General features: G+C 46.0%; 3 protein-coding genes and 1 long non-coding RNA gene across 9 annotated transcripts in view; 2 read left to right on the plus strand and 2 right to left on the minus strand.

The window, feature by feature from the left end:
• Positions 1–616, plus strand: part of CFAP157 (cilia and flagella associated protein 157) — a 31250-nt gene extending 30634 nt beyond the window's left edge. For all 4 annotated transcript variants that reach the window (XM_073541077.1, XM_073541076.1, XM_073541074.1 and 1 more), the window contains one exon: positions 292–616. In XM_073541077.1, the coding sequence (XP_073397178.1) occupies positions 292–390 (99 nt within the window). In that variant the 3' untranslated portion in view covers positions 391–616. The remainder of the gene's footprint in view (positions 1–291) is intronic.
• On the minus strand, positions 608–12927 carry LOC141046597 (peptidyl-tRNA hydrolase-like). 3 transcript variants are annotated; one of them, XM_073541078.1, is made up of 6 exons: positions 12295–12927; positions 8472–8545; positions 8196–8232; positions 2627–2726; positions 2174–2219; positions 608–2086 (listed from the first exon to the last, which is right to left on the minus strand). In XM_073541078.1, exons 1-6 carry the CDS (start codon positions 12377–12379, stop codon positions 1877–1879), a joined length of 552 nt encoding a protein of 183 aa, XP_073397179.1. In that variant the 5' UTR covers positions 12380–12927; the 3' UTR covers positions 608–1876. The 3 variants fall into 3 exon arrangements, with proteins under 3 accessions (XP_073397179.1, XP_073397180.1, XP_073397181.1); XM_073541079.1 differs by lacking the exon at positions 12295–12927 and adding an exon at positions 3950–4143 and having other exon boundaries at positions 8472–10305; XM_073541080.1 differs by lacking the exons at positions 8196–8232; positions 8472–8545; positions 12295–12927 and adding an exon at positions 3950–4432.
• Positions 12928–13070: 143 nt separating this feature from the next.
• CERCAM (cerebral endothelial cell adhesion molecule) lies at positions 13071–21766 on the minus strand. Its single transcript, XM_073541073.1, is given in 13 exon segments — positions 13071–15781; positions 15862–16065; positions 16143–16270; positions 17622–17754; positions 18610–18716; positions 18932–19008; positions 19324–19443; positions 19516–19720; positions 20126–20260; positions 20514–20631; positions 21210–21320; positions 21508–21719; positions 21722–21766. Coding segments are annotated over 13 exon segments (1818 nt in total). The 5' UTR covers positions 21752–21766; the 3' UTR covers positions 13071–15543.
• Positions 21539–23142, plus strand: part of LOC141046598 (uncharacterized) — a 33157-nt gene continuing 31553 nt past the window's right edge. The window contains exon 1 of the long non-coding RNA XR_012219618.1: positions 21539–21912. This is a non-coding gene — a long non-coding RNA (uncharacterized lncRNA). The remainder of the gene's footprint in view (positions 21913–23142) is intronic.

The raw sequence follows: 23142 nt of genomic DNA on the forward strand, positions 1-23142 counted from the left end.
TAGCCTCTGTGTTGCACTCTATTGTTATTGCAGAATGAGTTAACTGAGAATCAGTCAGTGAGCTCATAGTAAATGGCAGTAGAGTTTAACTCTGTCTTTTTTTTTGTTCCTCTCACCTGATTTTCGACCCATCAAAGTTGACTGTGAAGCGAAAGCCTGTAAAAGCCAAGTGGTGCAATGTTTTCAATAAAACCCAACTATAAAGATTATTTTTGCAACTACGGAAAAAAAAAAAAAGGTAATTGTCCCCAAAGATAGACTAGCTCTTTAATATACCCTGTTTACTTGCAGGACCTTACAGGAAGCCCAGATGGAAAACTCCCAAAACAGAAGCCATTACCAGGAATCTCCTCCACCCCGGCCGGCAATGCTCTTCTAATAGCGAAATGACAGTAACCTGCGCCTAGACACATAAGATGGACCGATTATAATAAACGCGGACGGTCAAGGCCAATCACGTACTTCAGTCACCGCCCACAGGAGCCGTCAGGGGTCATGTGATCAGTGTGCAAAAGTCATTGCTCCCTTCCCACCTTAGGAGGCGCATGTAATATTGAGCTCTATTCTCAATGTATCTGATGTGAAAAAGGAGAATATAAAGCCACTATAAACGCTTCATATTTATTCGGAGAGAATTGAGAATATTCTTCCCATTCATAAAACCGAGCAAATCTGTAATATTGTGTTATGCCTGGTACAGGGCTGAGGAGTGTGTCCTGCTCTCCCCTCCCCGGCCCTGCACCAGGCATAAGTGTTCCTTTATTCCGCTCCCACCCAAAAAAAGTATATTTATGTGTGTTTAAGGTAGAAATATGTACAATATATTACTATACTTCAATTAGGAAAGGGGTCCTGATCTGGAGCGGTCACTGCCAGTCCTGACACTCTGCTGTGTGGGTGAAGGGGGCTGGCTGCCTAATGATTTCAATAGGTAAGCCAGCCCCCTTCTTTCTCCATCATGGCTGATTCAGTCAGGAGGGGGCAGGCTTAGCTATTAGACAGCCAGCCCCCTTCACATACAGCAATGATGATGAGCTGATTCAAGACATTTTCTCCTGGCTCAGGCACAAGGTAAAAGTGGAGCTGCCAGGATGGGCGCTGGTACCTGGAGATGGGGGCACGTGTATTAACACAAGTGTATTGGTACGTTGTGCATATTTCTATTTTAACACCTGTAAGCATATTATGAACTATGTATGGCATCGGTGCATTGTATTATTAAAGTAATTTCCCAGTCCAGTAAAATCTTTAGTATAGCAGATCACTATTGGATATAAGGGGGGGTCCCTGACAATCAGCTGTTTGACGGCATGGACCATGTCCTCCATCTTTATTTCTTTTAAGTGAATGGTCCCGGATTGCAATACCAGTAATAAAAGTATAAAGGAGTGTGACAGCTGACAGGAAGGGGTGTCGGACCCCCCACCATTATTGTACTGATGAATGAATAGGTAAACAATTTTTTGGATAGAAAAGGAAATCCCCTTTAATACGTGAGGCATGGGAGTGCTTATGAGGTTAAAAAAGTTAAGGGGGCTGTCAACGGCTGACACTGAAGACCTAGCCTCTATCACATTAGTAAGGGTCCAACACTCGTTGCTGAGAACTGCAACCAGGGCTCTCATTGAGTTGAAGAGGAGCTGATCTGCAGTACCTATTATGGCCACTATACGGTGTGTGGCGCAGTGCTGTTCCAGCTCCTTACACTGTGTATATGGCCACTGCCAGAGCTGGTAACAGCTGATTGTGGGGTGCTGGGGGCCCAAGTAATCCTGTGATTACACCAGATGAGAGGTGGCGCCCTCCGCAGGTGGTTCTGTGCCGTGGTCGCCTTCTCTTCAGTTGAACGTTTATGAACTGAATATTCCAGCTACCTTCATATTCTGTTTTGCACCGGCCTAGTTATTGGCGTACTGGTTGCGGCCTGCGTCCTTTTTTGGATATGTCCAAGTAACAAGTCCAGACCTTTCTCCAAAACCAAGGTCAGCGTCTCCTGCTTATTCTTTGTAAAGCGTGCCAGTACATAGGGGGTCACCGAAGACTTGTCAGCCGGGCGTCCAATGCCAATCAGGAGTCTGATCATTGTCTGCCAAGGAAGAAAGAGAAAAACACAAAGTCTTCATTACCGAATCCCGGTAATGAAAGGTGGGCAAATATGGGCTCCAGAACTTACGTCTGATTTCAGGTGGTCAATGCAGGAACGGACACCATTGTGGCCCCTAGAAAATACAGGAAGCAGCCAAGGTCAGAATACACATCATGTGGGTATAGCTTACAAGCTACAAGCTATCACCCACCAAAACAGGGATCAGACACTTAAAATAATCATTAAACAGTTAAAGTTCAAAGATTTATAGATGTCAATAATTTGATTCAGTATTTATTGAGGAAGCCTGAGAGTCCTGCTCCTCCCACACGGTCTGAGCTGTCAATCACTGGCTGGGTGGGTGGAGCAAGGACTCCCACATTCTCTATAAATCCTAAAATAAATAGTATTAAGTCACAGAAAATAGATCTTCTCAAGCTCAGCTTGTCGTCTATGCAATGCTGCTGTGAATAGGGGGCAGGGCGAGTCCTCTAAAGTTGGCCAAGTGGTCTGCATTTCACTCAATAACGGACCAGATACCTCGCGCTCCCTCCGAGCTTCAGAGTCACCTTCCCCAGAGACTTGTCCAGTTCATCATGCAGTAGATAGATATTCTCAGGGGTCAGGCGGAACTTTCCAGCTGGGGAATAAAAATCCAAATAAGATTATCCAACAGTAATTATCCCAAATAATAATAATAAACTTTGCAACCAAAAAATGTCAGTGATTATTGAGACCATAAATCAGAAATCATAGAAACTGAAGATGGTAAACGGGATGCTGCAGAACATCAACACTTACACTGAGCCAGAACAGAGCCAGCCTATAACAGGAACCCCATAACAAGGCCAGCAAGTCCCTCTATGAAAACCAACAGTGATGGATTAAAGACAAAAAACAAAAACCACAGGATGCAGAGTTCCCTCATTACAAACCCAACGTGGAACAAGACCTCGCTATCCAAGGCAGCTGGTACAAGTGTCCCTATAACAGTAACTGTCTCCAAAGGATGCAGAACTAGGGGACTTATGTACATCCTAGATCTATGCCCAAAAGGGGTCTGCTGGCTCAGTTAGGGAGTTCATATGATGGCTTAAACTGCCATGAAGGGGGTGCCAGCTCGACCTGCCATGGGGGGGGTGAGACCAGAAAACAGCTCAATCTGCCATGGGGGGGTACCAGATGACAGTTCGATCTGCCATGGTGGCACCATATGCCAGCTTGATCTGCCATGAGGGGGTGCCAGATGCCAGCTCGATCTGCCATGGGATGGGGGGGGAGAACCAGATGCCGGCTTGATCTGCCATGGGGGGGGGGAAGGGAACCAGATGATGGCTCTATCTACCATGGGGGTGCCAGATGCCAGCTTGATATGCCATGGGGGCACTGTTGTCTCATGTAGGTGACAAGTACCCCTCTTACATGAAGTGATTATTGACCTCACCAGCATTGGCCACACTGGTCCCATTAACATTCATAAACTGTCGAGGTTTTATCAGGACTAGATGGAGGCCATCAAACTGGGCGGTGACAAGATCGGCTCCCGTCTGTCTGTCTGTCTGTCTGTCTTTCACTGATCGGCAACATTGAGCCTCCCCGCCAGCTGATTAATGGCGGTCATGCCCACACTGTGCCTGGTGCCAGACATGCCATTATTGCCCAGTCCGACCACCTACACATAGAAGACAGTATAAAACATGTTACATTACACCAGATCACAAACTCACATGAAATACAGAGACACTTAGGGGACATGTGCTCCCCGGTAACACATCACACGGGGGGCAGCTTCCCATACAAACATGGCAGACAAGTATGGTTACAGTATGTCAAATACACCACTGTGAATAGTAATAAGCTCACCATAAAGAGCCGCCCCCTGGTGGGACCCGCACTGGCTCCATGACTCATACACCGACCCAAGCGGAGACTGCACACGGCAGTCACTGACTGCAACATAGTCCTCTACCAACATGGTGGAAAGCAGCTGACAACTTCCGGGTCATGTGACTGACAGTCACTGATGAGGCTTCATGATGTGATCCCTGTGTGCAGTACTACAGAGAGAAATGTATCGTGCAGAGAGAACATCGTAGTGTTGTGTGTCAGAAGGGAGAGCGAACCCTGCTGGTGGAAAATAAAATTACACCTACAACGCCTAATGTGACAGATGAGTAGTGTTAAGCGATACTTTCCGATATTGAGAAATATCGGATTGGACCGATACCCAAAAAGTATCGGGTATCGCCGATTCCGATACCAGAAGCCCCATGCAAGTCTATGGGACAGAAATATCGGAATTAAAAAAAACCCTTCCTTACTTGCACATCCAGTTGGGGGGGGAGTGTGGGCGGACACTGTGCGTGTCTGTGTGTGCGGGCGGGATCTGTACGGGCCTCTCGGGGGTTGTGTGTGTGTGTGCAGGTATCATCCGGTGGGACTACAAGTCCCTTTGGGGGATGCCTGCTACAGTGACAGTGATTGACACATTAGCCAATGATGGGACAGTAGTAGTCCCATCATCCGGCTAATGTGTTGAATGTAAAAAAAAAAACCATACATACTACATACATAAAACATGCTAGACATACAACATACATGCTACATACATACTACATACAATACATTCATATAGACATACAGTACATATAACAGAGTACATACTTACCATCACTTGTCACTTTGTTCCCCGAAGCCAGTGTCATCTTTAAAAAATATTAAAATAACAAACAACCGATATACTCCCTGATCCGCAGAAATCCACTAGTGTCCCACGACGATCTCCCGTGGAGGACAGCAGCATCAGCTGATGCGACTGCTCTCTAGGGGCCCCAGGAATACAATGACGGGAGGTAGGTATCCTTCCGCACTGTATTCCTCCGCCACTGTAAGAAAATAGTCCCTAGTCTCACTTTTGGCATTGCTGTGTGAGAAAGTTCCCACGCAGCTCTTGCCATAAAGTGAGACCAGTGAACTATAGTAACCTCTCAGTGATGCACTGCAGGAGATCGTCGAGGGACACTCGTGGATTTCTGCGGATCAGGGAGTATATTGCTTGTTATTTTAATATTTTTTAAAGATGACACTGGCTTCGGGGATCAAAGTGACAAGTGATGATGAGTATGTACTCTATGTTATACAGTGGGGCAAAAAAGTATTTAGTCAGTCAGCAATAGTGCAAGTTCCACCACTTAAAAAGATGAGAGGCGTCTGTAATTTACATCATAGGTAGACCTCAACTATGGGAGACAAACTGAGAAAAAAAAATCCAGAAAATCACATTGTCTGGTTTTTTTTCATTTTATTTGCATATTATGGTGGAAAATAAGTATTTGGTCAGAAACAAGCAATCAAGATTTCTGGCTCTCACAGACCTGTAACTTCTTCTTTAAGAGTCTCCTCTTTCCTCCACTCATTACCTGTAGTAATGGCACCTGTTTAAACTTGTTATCAGTATAAAAAGACACCTGTGCACATCCTCAAACAGTCTGACTCCAAACTCCACTATGGTGAAGACCAAAGAGCTGTCAAAGGACACCAGAAACAAAATTGTAGCCCTGCACCAGGCTGTGAAGACTGAATCTGCAATAGCCAACCAGCTTGGAGTGAAGAAATCAACTGTGGGAGCAATAATTAGAAAATGGAAGACATACAAGACCACTGATAATCTCCCTCGATCTGGTGCTCCACGCAAAATCCCACCCCGTGGGGTCAGAATGATCACAAGAACGGTGAGCAAAAATCCCAGAACCACGCGGGGGGACCTAGTGAATGAACTGCAGAGAGCTGGGACCAATGTAACAAGGCCTACCATAAGTAACACACTACGCCACCATGGACTCAGATCCTGCAGTGCCAGACGTGTCCCACTGCTTAAGCCTGTACATGTCCGGGCCCGTCTGAAGTTTGCTAGAGAGCATTTGGATGATCCAGAGGAGTTTTGGGAGAATGTCCTATGGTCTGATGAAACCAAACTGGAACTGTTTGGTAGAAACACAACTTGTCGTGTTTGGAGGAAAAAGAATACTGAGTTGCATCCATCAAACACCATACCTACTGTAAAGCATGGTGGTGGAAACATCATGCTTTGGGGCTGTTTCACTGCAAAGGGGCCAGGACGACTGATCCGGGTACATGAAAGAATGAATGGGGCCATGTATCGTGAGATTTTGAGTGCAAACCTCCTATCAGCAAGGGCATTGATGATGAAACGTGGCTGGGTCTTTCAACATGACAATGATCCAAAGCACACCGCCAGGGCAACGAAGGAGTGGCTTCGTAAGAAGCATTTCAAGGTCCTGGAGTGGCCTAGCCAGTCTCCAGATCTCAACCCTATAGAAAACCTTTGGAGGGAGTTGAAAGTCCGTGTTGCCAAGCGAAAAGCCAAGAACATCACTGCTCTAGAGGAGATCTGCATGGAGGAATGGGCCAACATACCAACAACAGTGTGTGGCAACCTTGTGAAGACTTACAGAAAACGTTTGACCTCTGTCATTGCCAACAAAGGATATATCACAAAGTATTGAGATGAAATTTTGTTTCTGACCAAATACTTATTTTCCACCATAATATGCAAATAAAATGAAAAAAAACCAGACAATGTGATTTTCTGGATTTTTTTTTCTCAGTTTGTCTCCCATAGTTGAGGTCTACCTATGATGTAAATTACAGACGCCTCTCATCTTTTTAAGTGGTGGAACTTGCACTATTGCTGACTGACTAAATACTTTTTTGCCCCACTGTATGTACTGTATGTCTATATGAATGTATTGTATGTATGTTGTATGAATGTAGTATATATGTAGTATGTATGTAGTATGTATGTATGTTGTATGAATGTAGTATATATGAAGTATGTATGTAGTATGTATGTATGTTGTATGAATGTAGTATATATGTAGTATGTATGTATGTTGTATGAATGTAGTATATATGAAGTATGTATGTATGTTGTATGAATGTTGTATATATGTAGTTTGTATGTATGTTGTTTGTACTATGTATGTTTTTTTTATTTTTCTTTTATTTTTTACATTCAACACATTAGCCGGATGATGGGACTACTACTGTCCCATCATTGGCTAATGTGTCAATCACTGTCATTGTAGCAGGCATAGCCCGATGGGACTTGTAGTCCCATCGGACGATGCCAGCACACACACACAACCCCCGGCAGGCCCGTACAGACCCCCGGCAGCCCGCACAGACCCCCGGCAGGCCCGCACAGACCGCGCATCATGATGACATCATTTCAGCAGCCAATCACAGCCACAACACTGGCTCATTGCATTATGGGAACTTCCGATTCCGGTATCCGATATTGTAAAAATATCGGTACTCGGTATCGGAATTTCGATACAGCGAATATCGGCCGATACCCGATATTTGCAGTATCTGAATGCTCAACACTAGAGATGAGACATATACCGAGAGATAAGCTAGAGACAGATTAGATATGGGATGGGGACTGCAATACAGTGGGAGGAACCGCAGCAGCTCAGCCACGAAATGGAGACCCTGCAATGTTACAGAGCAGGGGGACAAGTGCTGAGGAGCAGAGGGCTGAAAAGTCACCAACTTTCTAGTGACTCCATAACTGCCCAGACGTCCTCTGGTATAATATCAGGACCAGGGCCAGTTTTAGGCAAAGTTTAAAATGGGGCCCCAAATGCTAACATATTGCACATCACACAGAAGCATTTCGGTTGTAGTTACATGCGCTGAGTTCAGGCCGCTAAACGAGTGTGATCGACAATATTGAAGTCGTTCAACACTTGTTTCCCGGCCTCTTTCCACCGTCTGAGAAAGAATGATGGGAACAGAACGATCACTAATGGATCACTAACAGATCAACATACAGTATCGTGTTATCAGCAGCACATCTACAGTTTACACTCCATAGTCCTCCATATAATATAATGTCCCCCATAGTCCTCCATATAGTATAATATACTCCTCAGTCCTCCATATAGTAAAATACACTCCTCATAGTTCTCCATATAGTATAGTCAAGGGTGGATTCAGGGTAGCCAGGGCCCCGGGCTGTTCAGATTCTGTGGGCCCCGGGGTCAAGTGACAAACTGCATACTACAGTCCAGTGCGTACTCACCAAACGACAGTATGTTCCCCTCTTTGTCCAATTTCATCTGTGAGCAGGAAAGTACAACATTCACCGACAAATCACTGACATTAGTATTAAAGACAATATTGTATAAAAGTAATAAACTAAAAGCCCTATGTTCAGACACAAATTAATTCCAGTGCAGATTTTCCTGTGGATTTTCCCTCTAGCAGACTGCACACGGTAAAGGGAAAACGTGTGCTGAATCCATACCAGAAAAGGTGGGCCATATTATATGCACAGGGGATTATCTGGGAAACTTACCACGGAGAACACTGGAGCCACACTGGCCAACGTGGTCTGAGACGTGTCGGAATGCGTGTGCCGGGATAACGGACCTGAAACACACAGGTTGAGAGTTACTGAACAAACACTGGCATCTGAACATCCATCATTAGGTGTGGGCTGAGATGTCGCTTGTTTCTAATGCTGGATCAATAAAGGATATTTGGATTTTAACACCAGAATAGATTTTTTTTCACCTATGATTTATGGATCGGGTCCAAAGGGCACTGCTGACTGCTGGGAATGTGAACTCCGATTTATGCTTTTTAATGGCAATTTCATTCATCCAACTTTCACAGTTCAAACAGGCGGCAGCGTCTGGACCAGGAGTGACCACCTCAGATTATGTGAGCGTACACCGCAGCCAGCGAGAACGAGCGCCTATTGTACAGACCCTACCGACAGTCAAGTGAGCACAATGCGTCATTAGAGCGCACACAGTCATTCCTTCAGTGCTATGCATCACCATTCCTTTACTCCGGCCAGGTATTGGAAAGTACGATACTAAAGTTGCTTGTTTATCCCCACCAGACTGGACAACCCCTTTAAACAGCCGGCCTACTTGTTGCCGGTGGTCTAACACTGCGTAGCGTAAGCGCTGTATAAGAACCAGTGCTGCTTCCTCCTGTGTACAGAGATTACTGGGTGCAGGAGTACGGCGAAATGTGTACAAAACAGAGAAGACACCCGTGCTGCAAGGGGTTAACCGTCACCCTGGACTCCTGCTACCTCTGTCACCCGTTATGTCTGTTCAGTGCTGGCGTCACCCCATCTGTCACAGTTATATCTGCTTAGTGGTGACGTCACCCATCTGTCACCGTTATATCTGCTCAGTGGTGACGTCACCCATCTGTCACCGTTATATCTGCTCAGTGGTGACGTCACCCATCTGTCACCGTTATATCTGCTTAGTGGTGACGTCACCCATCTGTCACCGTTATATCTGCTCAGTGGTGACGTCACCCATCTGTCACCGTTATATCTGCTCAGTGGTGACGTCACCCATCTGTCACCGTTATATCTGCTCAGTGCTGGCGTCACCCCATCTGTCACCGTTATATCTGCTTAGTGGTGACGTCACCCGTCTGTCACCGTTATATCTGCTCAGTGGTGATGTCACCCATCTGTCACCGTTATATCTGCTCAGTGGTGACGTCACCCATCTGTCACCGTTATATCTGCTCAGTGCTGGCGTCACCCCATCTGTCACCATTATATCTGCTCAGTGGTGACGTCACCCCATCTGTCACCTGTTATGTCTGCTCAGTGGTGACATCTCCCATCTGTCACCCGTTATATCTGCTCAGTGGTGACGTCACCCCACCTGTCACCCGTTATGTCTGCTCAGTGGTGACATCTCCCATCTGTCACCCGTTATATCTGCTCAGTGCTGATGTCACCCCATCTGTCACCCATTATGTCTGCTCAGTGGTGACGTCACACATCTGTCACCCGTTATATCTGCTCAATGGTGACATCACCCATCTGTCACCGTTATATCTGCTCATTGCTGACGTCACCCCATCTGTCACCGTTATATCTGCTCATTGCTGACGTCACCCGTTATGTCTGCTCAGTGGTGACATCACCCATCGGTCACCCTTTATATTTGCTCAGTGGTGACGTCACCCATCTGTCACCCATTATATCTGCTCAGTGGTGACGTCACCCCATCTGTCATCCGTTATGTCTGCTCAGTGGTCACCCATCTGTCACCCGTTATATCTGCTCAGTGGTGACATCACCCCATCTGTCACCGTAAGGGTGGTTTCACATTAGCGTTTCAGGCAGCAGCGTCGGCCTGCGCACGGCCGACACTAAGCCCCGCCCCCCTGCCACACCTCCTCCGGTAGCTCCGCCTGTGGGAGCATGACGCTGCATGCAACCCCTATCTTTAGCACTGGGGACGCAGGCCGTGCGCAGGTATGCTTTTGGCGGCGCATGCGTCCTTTTGACGGTGCACCGAGCGCACCAAATTGCAACAGGTTGCGTTTGGCGCTGGTCGGCGCACCGTCAAAAGGATGCATGCGCCGCCAAACGCATACCTGCGCACGGCCTGCGTCCCCAGTGCTAAAGATAGGGGCCGCAGGCCGCATAGAGCGTCATGTGCCCATCTGGAACCAATAAACCATGATGATTCCTATTCAATGACAACAAGCAGAGTGACAGTTTGAAAACTGTCATTCTTTTTAGTATCTTGCACCAACAGGATTTATTTAGCCATTGACCACGGAAACCTTCATCCGTTTAAGTGAAATTGCAGCAGGACCGTGATATTATGCAACTTGAAAAACAGATGATTATTTTTATTCTTCCAAAAACAATGCCCCTTCTGTTCACAGGTCGTGTCTGGTATTGCAGCTGATCTCTATTTACGGCAATGGTGCTGAGCTGCAATACCGGACATGACCTGTGGTCAGAGATGGCGCTGTTTCTGGACTAAAGCAACTATGAGGTTTTTTTTTTTTTCATGCATGCATTTTTATACTGTCTGATTACTGCAGTATTGAGCAGAACTACCTCCAGCTTTGGTTTCTGGGATTCTCGGTGAATGACAGTCCTCTTGTTATACAGAGCAGCATTGCCGCCCCACATGGTGTCCCCAATTAGTAAGCCTTTTCCCTTCTGCACATGCCGTGTCTGTAGCCAAGTGTGACTCTGGAGGAATGGAATCGGGCCAGATTTATGATCTGCTTTAATTAGCACATAATTAATGTAAACCATAATGAACGGTTGGCACAGCGGCTCCGTTTGCAGCCAGAAACACGCTGCTTCAGCATTTTTTTTTTATCTTCAGAACATTTTTACTTTTATGAAAATAAAAATAGAGGCAGATAGTTTTTCTTTCCCCAGAATCAGCGCCACCCTTGTCTATAGGCTGTGACTGGTACTGCAGCTATAACCACAACCCCTCGGAGACGCAGCCAGTTTTGTTTTGTTTCTTCCTCCCCTTCACATATACCTGACATTGCTGTATGAGGGCTTATTTATTGCGGGTCGAGTTGTAGTTATGAATGACGCCATTCATCTTACCATACAATGCGGGATGAAAAGTGGGAAAAAAGTGCTGCCATTTTTTTTTTTACACTGTTCATTGTACATTAAAAAACATCTGGGACTATGATTCTCCAGGTCGGTAAGATCATAGCAATACCAAACCTAAGGGTTTTCTAATTTTTTTGTGTTGAAGTGATTAAAAAAATTCTGACTTTTGTAAAAAAATATATATTTTTTTTATTTTTTTGGTGCCAGACTCTACTTTTTTTCAATTTTCACATCGATGGAGCTGTGCAAGAGTTTATTGCGAAGTGAGCTATAGTTTTTATTGTAACATTTTGGGGAGCATTAGATGGTTTGATAGCTGTTTTAGTACATTTTTTGGGAGATGGTCATTGAAGGAAAAAACTGTAGTCCTGCATTGCGCGGTGGGCGCTGAAACCACTGTACCAGTTTAGGTGCCACTGTTAGTCAATAACAGCTGCAATCGGAGCTAGCACTGGTCGCTGCTGTTGGAAGCAGGTGCTGGCTGTATAACACAGCTGATACCCACCATGTATGGAGCAATTCTACTTCCTGAGCCCCCCTGTGCCCGCTCCATACACCCTCATTTGTGATTTTCGGCTTTCCGGGACTAATATTGATTAGTTTTCCTAGGAGACCGACCGCTGCTGCTGGACAACAAAACATGCACTGTGTTTGTAAGCTTGTTTCTACTGAGTTGTTTTGAAGCTGGCCAGCAACACTGGAGCGTACGGTTCCCTCCGACCACCACACCACTGCTATGTAGCTTGTAAGCACTGACCTGAAGCTGTGGCGGGATAAGGAGGTAACGACCCACTCCAGTGATCCCAGCCAGCAGGAAAGCAATGCTTGTAAGCATTGTGCATGTTCTGCTATCCAGCAGCAGTGGTCGGTCTCCAAGGCAACGATCTGTAAATAAAAAAAGTGTTAATATCTGAAGAACGGCTGAAAATGTAAATAAGCAGTAAATTGCAAATGTGCTTGTCCGGCAAAATCCATTTATGACGACGGGAAAAACTCCTTTAAATCAGGTGATTGTTGGGGGGTGCTGGGAGTCGGACCCTCATTGATCTGAAATTGATGGCCTTACCTAAGGAGAAGTGATCAAGCGTCCCAGAAACCTCTTTAATGTTTGATTTTGGACTTTGCCCTCCAATCACAGCCCTCCAGCTCCCCAATAAGCCAACACGTTCCAACTAAGACAGAAACCGGGATTCTGCACCATAAACTTTATATCACACACGTGAGACGTTACAGGTAACCAGCAACTTCCTACAGAAAGGTATAAATCTGACCGTAACATGATCACCTTACAGTTCAGCATTTACAGAAAAATGATCCTTTTAAGTCCGTGTTCTGCCACCTGTGGCCCTCCAGCTGTCCCAGGGCATGCTGGGAGTGGTAGTTCTGAAATGGCTGGTCGGCCCCAGGTTGCAGATCACAAATATAAGACACAGGAGGGCACCACTAAGTGAAAATAGGGATACTCCTGCAATCAGTATAAACAAAGACTGAGTAAAAATATAAGAGAAAAGCTACTGACCAAAAGACCAGGGATCACCACAATAGTATAAATTTTATTAGGTACACATAGACAACACCATATAAAAGCAATTAAAAGTCATAGAAGATGACAGATACAGAAACACACAAAGGGCTCATGATAAAGCCAAAAAGACACACCCCATGAGAGCAGAGTAAGTGGCTAAAGGATGGAGCATTTGAATGACACTATGCAATTCATATACACAGTCAAATAAGACACTGTACATAGATGGATAAATCCAATACTATTTGATAGTATGTACAAAAGACACCCATCTGGGACATATAATTAGCTATCAATGCCCATGGAGATAGATGGGCCACAATAATTCAGGTGAATAAACACATGTACTGAAATTCAGGAACATTCAAAAAATACAGTGTATAGAAAAAAAACAAACACATAAGTGAATCACTTTGAATGTCCATAGACATCACCAGAGGGTTAAAGTGCCCAAGATGTAAACAATTGCCAACAATGCCCATATAAATGAGTGGACCTGTTACAATCATAAAGTAAAGCCACGTACAAAATCTGGGAAGATAATGCAGAAATACTGCAGGCAGGCTAGGAAACAAACAGGTTAGGTTAAAGATTATTATTATTAAAATAAAGATTATTATTAAAGCATAACAAAAGATAGCCTAGAAATAGAGTAAACAATCCTCTGAAGACTGCAAGAAATAAGTCCTGCCCGCATTGTCCCAGTATGATACCGCTCACTTGGGGGAGCTTGTGGAGTGTCCGACGCGTGTCGCCACCGCAAGGTGGCTTAGTCAGGGGCTGCTCTTTTAATTAATATTGTCCAAATATATTTATAAAAAAATGTTCACATCAGATCCCCCTGAGTTGAAAGCAGAGCTAAAAAGTTCTGTAAGTAAGATGCTAAGATGTCCCCCGGCCCGCACCCACATACAATCCGTCTATGTACAGTAATGCTACAGCGAGTCTTGTAAACAGTTCAGTCTGTGCTTCTGACTCCATCTCCTCCTAGGAGGCCTGTGCCCAAAAAAAGGGAAATGTTAAAAAAAAAAAAAAGTGTGATTGAAACGATATTCCCAGGACCCATATCTACTACACATTTATGTCCCACTCTGTAAATAAGATGGGAGTCCCTATATAGTACCATTGTCATGTAACCGTGACCCTTTAAGGATAGGTTTACGCGGTGCAGATTTTTCTACTGCAAGTTTCACCCCCGTCATACACTGGAAAAAGGAGGGTAAAATCTGCATGGGATTTTAACGTCTTCCCAATCAGGCGATTTTTAAAATTTTTTATTATTATTATTTTTCCATCAAGATGGCAGAATAAGGGCTGGTACAAAACTTTTCAAAAAGAATAGTTTTGTACTGCCATTTTTTTCTTTTACTTTTCCATCGACAGAGCTCATTTTCTTGGTACCATTTTGGGCACCGTACAATGTTTATAGAGGGAGATGCGGCAACAACCAAACAAATGGAAATTTTGGTGGTGATTTTTTTCCCCCCTTTACCAGTACCGTCCTACGTAGGGAAGGAGCTAAAATCAGCTCCGCAGGTGAGTTTTCACGTGGGAAAATTCTGCGTCGTATCAGTAAAATCTCGTCTTCATGCCCGATACTGTAATCCTCTGCGGAAATCTACACGTGAAATCTGCAGCTTCCCCTGCTGTGCGAACCTACTACCCTAAAGATGCCAATAGGGTTGTACAAGACTTAGAAATTGAAGAGCTATCCTTAGGTACCTTGGTTTTCTAGTTTCAGAAATTCACTTTTCCCTCATGGCAGCTTTTTTTTTGTAAAAAAAAAAAAAATCGTGCATTACTCACCTCCTTGGTCCAGCACTCAGTCTCCGCAGCGCACCAACACTGCAGCCAGTAACTGAGCTCTGAGACTCTGCCCAAGTCGCTGGCACGAGCCGCTGAGCGCTCCACGCTGTGGATAATGACTGACACTGGGAGCTGCAGTGGAGACTCGGTGCTGGACCCAGGGAGGGTGAGCAAAGCTCAATTGTGTTTTTTTAATTAAAATAAGCTATACTTGGAGGGGGGTTTCAAAACCGAATAATCCCATTAACTTCAATGGGAACTGAACGGCAATACCCAATAAGGGCCACTACACAGTGCATAGTGCTGTGCACCGTACAGTGCGGACCGGCGCCTGATGGCAGGTCTTCATCTTATTCCTGGACAACCCTGATGCTTTATAGAGGAGAAGCTCTTTCATTGCCGTGGCCGTCCTTTTCAGCAGCACAGTGGGTACCTCTACAAATTCTTGTACGGGGGTCTCGTTAATGACATTGGCACTTTAATTAGCAGTTTCTTGTACGGATACTACATTCACTTCTGGCAGCTGAGAATTAATATTGGATTCTGTTCCTATCTGCAGGACTGCATGGTGCTGACCCTCTGCCCGCACTAATGTGAAGTGTGCCTCTGCAGTTCGCCTGTGTCCATGCTCTATGGGTGATAGGTTGTGCCCAGCGTTGCAGTATAGCATCAGGATCACAGCTCATCCCGTGTCGCAGAGCGCAGCCCATGAGGCACGTTCCCCCGAGAATCCTTGAGGGTCTTCTGGGATCCGCTCCAGTCGGTCCGCACGTTGTCGTCATCCCAGAGTGTAGACGTCTCGGTGTCGCTTTCCCAGCTGGGATCCCCGGTGTAGTGAGTGGGGTAAACGAGAAGAGGATGCACGGAGAAAACCTTCAGGTCTCGGATGGGAAAATGACTTTTATATTCCTTGCTGCAAAATTAAGAGAAAAAAAGACGTCAGGTTGGTAGATGGACACGGGATACTGAGGGACCCAACATGGTGGCACCTACTTTGGGTGCGTGTCTGACATGATGGGTAGGAACTCATCTACTGGGAGCATCTTAGAAAGGGGCTCCGCGTTCAGCAGCTTCTGTGCCCCCTGCAGGGAGATCATATAACACAGGGTCCAATAGGAGTAATCGGCCTCCACTAGGTTCCTCACGTTCTCCACCGGCTTCTCGGGAGCTGTGGTCACTTGTTTCCTCCCTATATATCTGTAATGGGGAGAATCGTCAGTTATCACTCACAGACGCGGGCACAGATCACATTGAATACACCGCCAGCGCCTTACATCAGGTCCCATTCAAGCTCTGCGCTGCGGACGTCACCCAGGAGGCGAATCATCTTTCTCTTGAAATAGGATTCAAAGCGGACATCGTCCTCAAACACCAGAGTCACCTCCAGATGCCGATCTGCAATCTGAAATGTGGGGGCAAGATTTTACTGCAGGAGGTGAAACAAATGTGCATTGTCTTCTACTCGCTATCGCCCCCTGTGATTCTGCCAACAGGAGTAGCGGATGGGTGGTGACAACCTGGCTCAGAAATTTGATTGTCACTTGTCAAGACAAATTAGCAGCCGGACTCACAATACGGATTTCCAGGTTCGTTTGTATAAGAACTATCAGTACATGGCGACAACTCGCTCAGGGTCCATATTTAAAGGGGTGTTACCATGGAGTATCAGCGACCCTTTAATCCGGCCTCGTATCCTGAGCACGACCCCCTCCACAAGGGCCGTAAGGAATAGGACGGTCGTTTGTTAAACTACCCCTTTTATAGCAAGTTATCCCCCATCCTATACGCTACTGATCATACTTATGGACCCCCAGTGACTTTGATAACAAGGCTCTACCCTTCTGAATGGGGTGAAGGTTGATCATATGCTCAACTCCTTACAACAGCGCCATAGACCATGAATAACCATAAATTAACATTTTCGACCTCCACTACAGCCCTACAGACAGTTACTTATAGGATAGGGGGTAACTTACTATCTTGGCAATACCCCTTTGAAAATGAGGCCCTTTTCCGTACAGACTTCATAGAGCGCGTCGTGTTCAGGATAACCCCTACATGAGAGTAGAGAGCCGCCCGATACTCGTGGTACCCCACTCGGAAGGACCTGCCTGACCATGTATCCATTGTACCAACGCTGATTTGCATGGCCGCCATCTAACACTATTGCCCCCAACAGCGGCTGGTTTCAGAAGTCAGACACCCGGCTTCAACATTCAACCCCTTCTTGAAAAGAAGACGTAAGGCAACCCCTTTAAATATACACCCAAAATGGCAAATCAGTTGCTGGCTACAAAGCAAACACAGGTGTTGGTGCAGCATCAGAGGTATCTGCTTAGGCAGCCTCCCCCATTAGAGTGTTATTTCCAAGATTTCACGTTAGCGCCGATCCATGGAATACATGATAACTTGCAAATCAATGGGGGCCCCTGACTAAATTTAAAAAAAAAAAAAAAAAAAAAAAAAGAGGGGGGCTCTTTTGTCTCTCTGCATTTCAGGACTGCCAAAAATTGCTAATTCTCACCTTGCGTGGCCCCCTATAGATAATGAATAGAGCGGGGTCACGCATGTACAGCTAGCGATTCTGATGAGGGCATTCCTGAGGTTTGTTCTCAGGGCTGAGACCCCCACCGATCTGCACGTTATCATCTGTCCTATGGATCTGTGATAACTTCAAATGTTAACATTAACCCTTTATCCATAAGCCCCCCACCCCTATAGACATTGCGATATAAGAGAGCATTAGATGTTACCTCTTTCCAGATTTTAAAATGGCTGAGGAAACAGCCCACCTCTCCTTTTGTGAGGGTCCGACCTGAGAATGGATCATAGAATCCCGGCAGCAGGTTCACGCCCAAACGCTTGATGTCGCTGCTGTTCAGGGCCCTATAGGAGACAGCACATCCAGTGATGTATGTACAGACCAATATAAAAGCGTGGCATCTGCACGACTGCTGCGCTCTGATGTTAGACTGCGCCGGCTCTACAGGACCTCGCAGAGCGGCTGTCTGATCTGATGAGCAGCGCAGGTTGCAGTCTACGCCGCTGACAGGTCTCACAGCATCCAGCCCTGCTTCCCCCCAATCAGGCCCAACGCTTGCTTCCCCCAGAGATATTCCTCTACTGTACAGTGCACAGCCCAGCTGCTGCAGAACCTGATAGACTGACGTTAAGTTCCTCATTTTCCTGAATGGACAGGTTGCGCAGCAGCTGCCGAGCCTCTTTGGGGACCAAAGAGGAAAGCCATGGATATTAAAAAAAATCCTGAGTTATAATACTCATATGATGCATATCTATACAGGTATGTAAGAATTGTGTGCAAATATCACATTCTGTCCATTATACAGAGACAAGCGCCGGCTCTGTAAGGTGCAGCAGTGGCCTGAGATACATCACTTTTGTCGGAAGTTCCTTCTACTTGGTCAACCATCGATTGACATGTGGTTTTGTTTTCTGAAGTTCTTCAGCAGCTGCAGTCTGCATTACACAGAACATAACACACCTTAGTTGCTGCAGAACCTCATAATACACGCCTTTGCTGCAAAACCCCATAATACACACCTCTGCTGCTGCAAAAACTCTTAATATCTAAGCTGCTGCAGAACCTCATAATACACACCTTTGCTGCTGCAAAACCTCAAAATATCTCAGCTGCTGAGGTCTTTTTAAAAGGACAAGGGTGCTTAATATTAATGAATTATTTTAGGTTTACTCGCAGTCTAAGATCCAATATGAGGTTACCTTCCATCCACGGCATCCACCACCCGGCAGGATATTTCTTGTTCATACAGGGATCTCTGCATTCTCTCGCGACGTTCAGGGCGACGGAGAAGATTTATGAGAAATACCTAAAGCAGATAAACAGGTGCATTACAGGAGAAGGGCTGGATGGGGTATCATACAGAGGTTGTTGGACCCCAGATCCTTTCTGTTAGCGCGGGGGCCATCTTCTTCATCCATCTATCACATCAGATTAATGGAAATGGTGTCCAATACACTGAGCATCTCAGGAAGATCTCTCCTCCCGGACATGGACACCCAAAAACATACCATGTGCACAAACCTCATCAAATCCCATCTTGTCTGGTTGCTTTTCCGGCAGGGGCACGTGTGGGGACGCAGTGAATGGGAAGCCTTCCACTGAAAGACAGAAAGCCAAAGGTGAATGAGCAGCGGAGAGCAGTGACCGATATGAGTATCAGACCGTTCTTAGAGGATTCTCCTCCCCAGCTCCATCACAGAAGGCGATCACATTTAGAAAGATTCAAACTACCGCAAATTCCCATATTCTGAACGCTGAACAAGCAGGGGATGCTGGGAGATTTCAGCTCTGAAGCTGTGAATGCAGTTCCCTACTATAGCACAATTATTGTGGCTCATGTGTATGTATCTATGGCCACGACCTAAAGGCCAACATACACCATAACAATCCTCTTTAGATGGGTCGGTGCTCACCCATTGCTTCCAGTATGAGGTGTACAAAATTAAGCTGGTCATCTTCCAGGTCCTGGTGCGGCAGTGGGGGTACATTGATGTATCCGAAACGATGCTCATTGCAAACGTAACCTTGTACTCCTGAAACAAAGAATGGTTACCAACCACCGGGAAAAAGCCACGTTAGAAAGACAGATGTCTTCCTATACGTACCGGACGCCAAACACGAGTACGCAAAAACAATAACGTCATCAAAGGTCCAGGTGTAATTGGGGTGAGGGGGGTAAAACGCCAGCTTGCTACTCTCTTCCTTGCGCAGGTCCAGCAGGAAGGTGGAGTGCACCATAGGGACAGGGAAGCAACCGATGCGCTGGCGGTTCTTTGTGGGGTAATAATCTGGGGTCCGGCGATAAAAGCCCTGACAACAAGAATGCAGATAATTACTGACAACATTAGGGGTAACGTCTCGATTGCTGGGGAAGGGGGTTGACCACTGAGACCCCCATCGATCCTGAGAATCGGGGCTCTGAATCAGAGCGATGGTTGATCATGCGCACTACCGCTCCATTCATTCTAACAGGAGTGCCGAAAAACAGCCTACTGCTCTGCTGTTATCTCAGGGGGTCCCAATAAGAATGAATGGATCGGTAATGCATATGATCAACCTGCTCTGGTTCAGAGCCCCGATTTTCAGGATTGGTGGTCGGACCTCCATTGACCCAGAAATTACTCCCTATACTATAGATTCCGAATAACTTCCAAACTTTAGACAACTCCAGTCTACCAGGGTCAAGTGAAAATGTTTGCATTATTGGTCACGTACCTGCGGAGTTATCCCGCACCAAAAGTTGGAGAATCCAGTCTGGGCATCCAACATGGGCGCTACCAGGGTCTTATTCAAAGCCATGAGCAACTGCACCGTCTGAACATTGGTCAGGACGTTGTCTGCATCTATGAACTGGAAGATGCCGAGGTTAGACTGCTCCGCTGCGTACAGCTTAGTGTCCTTCTGATATGGCACAGAGGCTGGTGGACAAGTATCTGCAGTGTACAGACCCCCCTCAGATCAAAATAGGAGATGACGCCATTTTTCTTCAGTCCGCAGCGCACATGTGAACAGCCCCCCAGACTATAACAGGCACATATTCTATCTGATAAGAAATCATGTCTAGAAAACATATGGGATCAGCGATGTGTGAATGAGGCCTTACCAGAATATAGTCGGCCTGGATCTCTCGGGCGTAATCCAAGGCCTCCTGTCTGAGCTTCATCACGTGCTCATAGCGCTCCTCAGGCCACTGTTTAGGACCAGTTTCTTCAGGATACCATCTGAAAAGAATAGAGGCAAGAATTAACCTATAGTAGCCCCTCCATGCACTGCCCAATCAATGCCGCCAAATAGTGCTCAGAAGCAAAGGAAACATTTTGCAAGTGGTCACATAGGAGCCGCCACATTGGGTCGGTGAGGTTAGATTGACCACAGGGACCCCCAATTAAAAGGGTCTTACGGCTTACATAAGTGTAAGACCTTAGATTTACTAGCAGCCCCCCTAGCTGTAAGACCATGGCCAGGAGGGGTTTCTAGGTACCGCTAGTAGAGCGTGTGCCCTGCGGCTCCAGCCTAGGTTTATGGCTCCGCAGCGCTGCCTTCATAAGTGCCATAGACTAAACGGAGCAGCAGCGTCAGACCCGTCACCAATGGCGCCCAACGGACCCAATACATGTGCGTCTTTGCTGGAAAAAAAAAACTGCTGCATGTCGCGCTATTTTTTTTTTCCCTCTGCAACTTTGGAAAAAAATTACTCCAGGACAAGGAAGGAATTTGCCGGCCCGGCGCTTGGACCACTGAGCTTTATGGCGAGGTATGTGACTTATCTATGTAACATGCTCGGGCGTGCGGACGTCACCTGGGCGATTCCTGCGCTCTCCACACCACGGAGCGATACGACGGCCGCACCGACTCCAGCCACCGTTGCAGCACCTTCAGGGTCCCGTCCTCATTGTGGTCGGTCACGCTCCTGCGCAAATGACAAAAATAACAGTAAATTACAGCTCAAGGGCACCTACAGATGGCTGCCTAAAGACAGAGAACGGGGTCACACTGAGAAAAGTCAGACTTATGGCAACTTTCTGGTAGCAATGTGACCCCACTCGCTTGCACTGTGAAGGCTGGGAGTTGTAGTGCCTGCAGCAATGGCCTCTCACCAGATGGAGGTCCTCTCCTTTGGGTATTGCAACCTCTCTAGCGCCCCCAGGCTGTAGGGCAGCGCATGTGCGGCGTTACGGGCCAGTAGCGCAATGACCAAGGCGGGAGATGAGGGCTCCTCACCCGAGGACGGGAGCAGCAGCCCCGGGAGGAGAAGGAGCACGACCACGGCGGCGGGGGCCATGGAGGACGTGTCAGAGGCGGGGAGCAGAGAGGAGGGAGGTCTGTGCAGGGGGCGTCCATAGAGACCTCAGCCCCTGTGTGATAGCAGAGCCTGGAGACATTTCCTCCTGCAAGCCATCTCCCTATCTGATTCCGATCACCGCCATCCCCAGCTTTCCTACAGCTCTGCATGGCCAATGTGGGTGCAGACCGCATAGAATAGGGGAAGGCTGGACCCCAAGGTTAATAAACATTGCAATATTTCATCACCTAGGATCAATTTTTCGGTCATACAGTTGTATTGGGGCTTGTTTTTTTCTTGTGGTACGAGCTGTAGTTTTATCATGACCTTTTTGGGGTCAGTGTTACTTTCTGTTCATATATTTTTTAAAAACTAATAGTTAACATTTTTAGTTATTTATTTTTAGATTGTATTTACTTTTATGTTTGTGTTTCTATCTATATAATATATATATATTTTTTAAATATTTAATAGCGTTTTATATATTTCTTTTAACTTGCAGTGCAATGTATTTCTATAATTGCCCCAGGTTGCATAGGTGTCGAAGCATGGCCGACAGCGGCCTTCAGTGTCCCCCATGACAATGCCATCAGCCCCCACAATCATGTTGTTAAAGGTGTTACAAAAAAAACCTTCCCCCAATCCCAACCTCTCAGGCTAAATTCCTACGATGAGGATTTGGTAGCTGAGTGTTTTTGCTCTGCAAAAAAAAAATTGCAACATCTTACCGTTCCTACAAAGTAGATGGGATTTATAGAAATCTTTTTTTTCACCTGCGGTGCGTTTTTTTTTTATATCCGCAACATGTCAGTTTTTCTTGTGGTAAAGGTGTTTTTGTTTTTGTATTTTTGCGGATTTTTCCCTATAGACTTGAATGAGATCATGAAGTTCCGCAGGTAAAAAAACGCATGGTATTGTTAATTTACACATGACTGTCAATAAAGTTTTGTCAAATACCAGGAAGTTTTAAAAACAGTTCTATTTAAAACATGACATATCAAAAAGAGACAAAAAAAAAATGCAGCTTAAAAAAGTGATAAAAACGTATATATTTAAAAAAAAAAAAAAAAAAACGTAATTCATTCATTCAGGGCAGGTGCCAGCTGTGGTATATACAGTATATATCCAGCTGTAGTGCACAGACCTATCGGAGGCCAGGGGCTACATCCGGAGATGTAGTTTCCTTTCATTTCCCTCAAGTCAATGACTTAAAAAGCGCAACATTTCCTCAACAAATCAGCACTGGATCTAGGGCAGCCCCTTTCATACGCACCCGATCAGTTAATGTATGGCGTCTATGTGGCCCTAATAGGCCATAAGGGCTGGTGTTGTCTTTAGTAAATCCAGTAGCAAAATTCTGAAGTTTCGCCATATCCAGTTTAGGCAAATTTGCCGCTCAGATGCCAGGGGGAGTTTGGCGACCCATTTCCAGGGGTGTCTCTACTGGCAC

Source organism: Dendrobates tinctorius, unplaced genomic scaffold (genome assembly GCF_039654945.1).
Source record: "Dendrobates tinctorius isolate UK_male_01 unplaced genomic scaffold, ASM3965494v1 ptg000120l, whole genome shotgun sequence".
NCBI classification, from domain to species: domain Eukaryota; kingdom Metazoa; phylum Chordata; class Amphibia; order Anura; family Dendrobatidae; genus Dendrobates; species Dendrobates tinctorius.